Below are 6134 nucleotides of genomic sequence, written 5' to 3' on the forward strand. Positions count from 1 at the left end.
CTGCCGCTCCATCCGAGGGAGGATTGGCTGCAGGTGCTGTGCTCTCCCCGCTGGAGAGTGCGGGGAGAGAGAGAGCAAAACATACACAAAACCTGCAACTATCATGAGCCAGCCGGACCAGGACACATCTAAGTGAGTCTCCCTAGTTGCCCTAACCAAACCACATTTTGAGTCAAAAATGTCTTCAGATCTTTGGTCCCCACAAAGATTGTTATGCAAACACTTTTAAAATGGTGAACTGTAAATTTTACACTTAAGCATTTTTCCGGGATTTAAAGAAAGGAAGAAATAACACATCCTATTTATAGTTTTTAGAGGTGTTGGAAGACGGATATTATTGCTAAGATGGCTTTTTCACTTGGGTTGTATGCTATGTTAACCTAACTGTGTGGTATTCTTGAACCTACCAGTCTGATTTATACATTTGAGTATGGCATGAATGTTCACTCAGTAGGAAAGAAAATATAGATCTGTATAAAACACATTTAACTACATTGAATAAAATCATATGTAGTGTTTTTTCCCTGTAGTGGTGCAGCTGAGTTTTTGGTGTGTGGCAAACACTAACCCTTGTTAAAAATTCACTGTTTGACCTATTCATTCATTATTATGTTGGAGAGGTATGTGGGGAATGTATACACCCTGTCCTGCACCATGCACCTTGAGAAAGACATCACACATGAAACAGATAGATGCTCCGTTTGCTATCAGTATGATGCTGATTGGGATTCTGAGCCTAAATGTCCTCACAACCTCACCACAGTCACTGGTCCACACATTAACTGGAAGGATAAAGTTTATTGATGTATTTTGTCCTCACGGTGGCGCCAAAACACAAGCAAATAGTTCACATGTTCCTTGTAGCAATTCATCACATTATGAAAACATGAAATTAAAATGCTTATAATTTTAACATTGTCTACTTGTTGATTAATTATTGATTCAATCTTTGATACAGATTTCTTTCACTGATTATGAAAAAAATGCATTCAAGTAAAACGTAAACTGTGAAAAAACAAACAAAAACAAAGTAGGACTTTACACTCAGGATTTGACTCTCACAGTTGCAGATAATTATTTTTCATAGATTTTAATATGTGTGTTATAGTTTTATATTTTGTGAATCTAAGCAGGTGGGTTTTGCTCCTGTGGAATCTGGTTCTTCTCTGGGTTGAAACAGGAAGTAATCTTTTTAATGCAGGCGTCAGAGAGGAAAGGCACCTTCTCTAGACGAGACAAGTAGACAAGGGGCTGGATTGTGCTGCTGATGTTCAGAAAGGCAAAACCCGCGGGCTGCACATAGCAGCGAAACACATGAGGGGAGTAGTAGTCCTCAAATGGAAACAGAGCAACAAGTGGCAGGTAGTTGAACACGATGATACACAGGATAGAGAGCACCATCTTGAAGGCCTTCTTTTTCATGGGGTGCATTGCATCTTTCCCTGCACCGGTGGACTTCTTCAGTGCCCACAGGATGCTTGCGTTACACACCACCATCCAAGTAAATGTTGCCAGTACCTCACCGGTGAACAACTTTTCAAAGTTGGGGAGTCCTCCCACCATCTTGGCTGCTGAGTAGGCAAAGGTGAGGCAGAGCACCAGCACTGAGAGGCCTAACCTGTACTTGAAGTGTTTAAGTTGCCCAAAAGCGATTGGAAAGAGTACAGCTACAAAGCGATCCAAGCAGATGCAGGAGAGGAACAACGGACCGCTGGTGTCTTTCACGCCATAGGAGAACTTAATGGCAGACAACACCTCTTTGAGCTTCCAGAGGTAGAGATTAAGAAAGCTCAGGGGGGTCATTGCACCAAAGTAGGCATCCATGAAGGCCAAGCAGCCCAAGAATATGTCTGAAGTGGAGGGCTCTTTGCGATTGTGGATGAGAATAGCAATGACGAGTAAGTTGGCCGGGATACCCAAAATTACATTGATGCACTGAACGGCCAGGTCAAAGAGAACGGCCTCTATCAGGTTGTCGCACCCATCAATAGCACTGAAGGATGTTGCCGTGCTGTTTATGAATGCTGTGGTATTGAGAAGCAGCTGGGTCAGGATGGATGTTGAGCTGAGTGATGAAACATTTGTGTCCATGTTTGTGCTACCACAAGAATCAGCAGTCTGATGGGAGAGGAGCGAGAAGGATTATTGAGCTACTTCTGACCAGTCAGAAGCACAAAAAACAGCAGCTGATACCACTGAAACCACGAAGTTATTAAAGTGTTTTGGTTTCTTTTACATCTGTGAAGCCACTGCCTGTCTGTTAATTAGAATCCCTGCTTCTGCTCTGCTGAGATTCATCTTACAAGTAGAGATAAAGTAGCTCCAGAGACAGTAAAAACATGTCGCAAACACCGTCAGAGCCTCTCCTCAGGCTGTTATCTTGTTATTGTGTCTGTGTGGACTCTCCTCTGGGAAACGTGACTCCCCCTAGGAACATGTAACTCACTTAAGAGAGTCATTCTAAAAGCACCACCCTTTCACAGAAGGATAAAAAGGGCAGTGATTGCCAAATTAAAATGGAAAAGGTCATATTCTGTTCAAGATTATTGTAAGTAATGTCAGTGGGAATTTGGTAATTTCTTGGAGCTTTTAAAAGCCCATTTCTGACATTTAGCTCATCTTTAAGCTAATTTCCAAAAAAGAAGGATGATAACTTGGAAAATGAATTTTATCAAAGGTGGACTGATGGAATAAAAACATTCATAAGCCATAAGTTTAGTTTCTCTGTCTTTGGGTCCTACAAGAAGATTTTTGATTTTTCATCTGCAGCTTTTTTTTTATTGATAAATATCAGGTTTTGTTCTGGGCTTCGGGAATGTTTGCAGCAGCTCGTAGTCAGCCTGATTTGAACAATGTGAAAGTGCAAGAGTTTTTAAATAGAGTACACCTGAGCTACCTCGAGTAATGAACTATTAAAGCCAGAGGCTGTGACTGTTTCTTGCCACCAAGGGAACTGTTCTGCTATAATACAGACCTTTCTTGAGCTCTGTTCCTTAGTGGGCGATGTTTCTGACGTACTTCTGCTGCAGGCCACAAACGCTCCGGTGGGACTAATCACGGGAGGAGTAATCTTTGGCAAAGATGCTCGTCCGTGGAAATGCCACAACTAATCAATTGTATTTTTCTTTGGGCAATCACTGGAAAATGAAGTCTATATTACAGAATTTACAAAGAACACATTTCTGAGGGTTTAATCAGGTGTGGATCACAGCACTGTACTGATGTTGATTTGCATTTTTAAAATTCTGATGAGGTGATTTTTGCTGATTATTGTATTGCACTGCATCCAATAATGCATGAAAGCAAAGGCTATTAAATATTTGATTTTGAAATTTGGATTACTTCTATCATGTTTTATGAAAACTCATATTGTAATTACCCCACCAAAAATTCTTTTTTCTTAAAAAAATTTCAGATTTGTCCTTTGCAGAATTCTAGTCACTGTAGATAATTTCATATGTTTGTTGTTTTACAGCTAAAACACGCAGAAATGCTACCGTTTGTTATTGAATAAAGTCACTCCATGCATAACGAAGATGAAGATGAAGATGTGCGCAATGTCAAACGAAGAGAAAGTAAACGGACCTCTGTCTATTTCTCGCTTTGATAATTTCTTGCAAAACAGAGTTAACCCCTCATCCCTCAAATCTGAATTATTTATCTGTTACTTTAATATATGGTTTGGCACCTGTGCTCTTATCAAGGACACATACTGAGTGAAGCAGTTTGATTAGAAACAAACTTCTTGAAATAAAACCCATGTACAAAATCACATTGGCCTTTGAAGCATTTTAAAGCATCTCAATGTTCTACTCACCTGTTTGAATGATTCCTCTAAGCTGAGCAGTAAGTGTGACGCTGAGCGTGTTACAGGTGTTCATTTATAAGTTCTCTGAAGTGTCGTGTATTTGACGCCAACCAGGGGAGGTTCTGTCTGACATCATGAGGGGCTGACTCTTCAGTAGCGAGACTGTTGTGATGAAGAGTTTCTGTATTGTGCTGATATTTTTACATAAGCAAGAAATTTGTGAACTGTGCCAGAGGTTATAGATAAGCTTGCCAGTGTCAATTTGCTTGACAGGGAGCATCACGGGACCAGTCTGATGATGCTCTCTGTTCACTGGGAGTGATGAATGCTGTCCTCAATCACTGAACACAAGTGCAGGAAAACATCAGCAGTCGAGAGCAGATCTAAATTGTGTTTGCTGGGTTTTAATGCATCAGTGTCTCACTCATGTAGCTGAAGAAAACAGCTAGTTTAGATTCCCAATGGAGTGCTCATCAGTTACAAGTGAAGGTGAAAAAAAGCTGTGGTAGGTGCATAAAGCCTGTGTGTGTGAGAGTTATGAGTCAGGATGTACTGGCATTGATTGTTTCACAGAGCGGTTAATTTTGAGGCTCTGCTAAGTAGAACCCAATGTTCTGTTTCCATGTGAAGACAAGAGGGAAAACCCACAATGATCCAGAAGTGAGGGAGACAGAGAGAGAGAAAAAGGGGGTGGGATTTGTTTGCATTACTTCTTTTTTGTCTAGGGGGGCAGCAGAGGATCATTGTACCTGTTTGACAAGCACAGCAGGTTCCCACAAGTAGAACCTGACGCTCATGCAGACATGACATGATATTTACAGTCTATTAAATTCCCCAGGAGCATCTGAAATCTATCCTTTCCACCTTCATCTATTACATAAATCTTTTTTTCTCCAAATATGACTGTCGGTTTCATATTTATACATTTATAGAGTAAAAACATTCCTATGATAGCGGGCTTCAGAAATTCTGGTTTTGATGCACCAGCTGCAGATCCATAGTTCTGTTCCTATTCTTGTGGTTTTGCACTGTGTCCTGCACATTCTTCCTGCTTTCTCTGCATCTTTCAAATTAAAACACTAAGCCTGTGCATCTCCAACCAAACCATCAGTGCACCAGATTAAGGACAAGTGGAAAAGAAACAGAAGAGTAACAAACGGAGCTTAAGCTTAAATAATTACATATACAGTAGGGAATGTGTTTATGCAGAACCAAACAAATCCACAATAAAATCCAATGCAGGACAAATTTATGCCAACTTAATAGAATTTATTAAAGAATAATCTATTCATGTCAAAAGCCTGTAATACAAATCATAATCTTGGCTGCTTCAGTGGGTCATATAATTGTAGCAAAGTTGAGTCACATCTTATAAAAACACAAGCTGTGAGGAAATCTTTTCCCCTTTCTCTTATTTCACGTTTCAGTTGTAGTAACCTTTGCAAACAAGCACAGCTTAAGAGGACAGAATGCAGTCTGTGGTATTAGTCAGAATCAGGTATTAGCATGTGTCTGCCAAAAGGAAAATGATCAGAAACGTTGCCAGTGATATTGTGCAGACCTCATCACAACACCATCAGCAGCATGCAGCACACCGTGATAATTAACATAATTAAAATCAAATAGCAAAATGTGCTTTGGATCCATGCATGTGAGTAAGATATCAGCATTTTATTGTCTTGTTGTGCATTTAAATCCATGATATAACATGTGTGCGTACAGAGGAGGCAGAGACTGTCCTCAGACATCCAGCCGCCTCCAGTCTCGTCTGCATGAGAGAGATGCAGGTAAATTCCCACCAGAACATACACCCACTTACTTGCTCACACACACACACACACACACACACACGCACACGCACACGCATGTACGCATGTACGCACACGCACACGCACGCACGCACGCATGCACGCATGCACGCATGCCAGCATGCATGTACAAGGCAAAGTACTAATTGTGACAGTGCTTCCAAAATAAACCCTGCAATAAAAAAATAACAAATGAACAAAAAACATATCAGAAATAGTTGTAATGGCTTTAGAGTATATGTAGAGACATTTTCTTATACACTGTTAATCCAGTTTTTCACACAAACTGACTGCTGTTCAGTTTTTCTGTCCAGTGATTATTGGCAGAGAGGAGAGGAAAAAGATAAACACTCTTTCCAAAAGTCTTTGAATATTTCAGGGAAGTATCATCAAAGTGCAGGATTTTTAGCTTATTTCTGCACTGCTGTGAATGCACATGCTCCAGAGGATGAACGGGCATTTGGACATGACTCCGTCTAATGATGTTTTGACATGGATATACAGTGGAACTAAGTGAC

At 40.5% G+C, this 6134-nt stretch overlaps 1 protein-coding gene across 1 annotated transcript; it reads right to left on the reverse strand.

Annotated features, from left to right (window-relative positions):
- Window positions 1–1039: 1039 nt before the first annotated feature.
- LOC120739243 (G-protein coupled receptor 183-like) lies at window positions 1040–2091 on the reverse strand. The gene has a single exon (XM_040040957.1). The coding sequence runs from the start codon at window positions 2089–2091 to the stop codon at window positions 1126–1128; it is 966 nt and encodes a 321-aa protein (XP_039896891.1). The 3' UTR covers window positions 1040–1125.
- Window positions 2092–6134: the final 4043 nt, after the last annotated feature.

This window comes from Simochromis diagramma, unplaced genomic scaffold, assembly GCF_900408965.1.
Source record: "Simochromis diagramma unplaced genomic scaffold, fSimDia1.1 OVJJ01000321.1, whole genome shotgun sequence".
Lineage (NCBI taxonomy): Eukaryota > Metazoa > Chordata > Actinopteri > Cichliformes > Cichlidae > Simochromis > Simochromis diagramma.

Coding starts and splice junctions, on each gene's coding strand:
- LOC120739243 (XM_040040957.1), bottom strand. CDS start 2,091: ATGGACACAAATGTTTCATCACTCAGCTCAACATCCATCCTGACCCAG.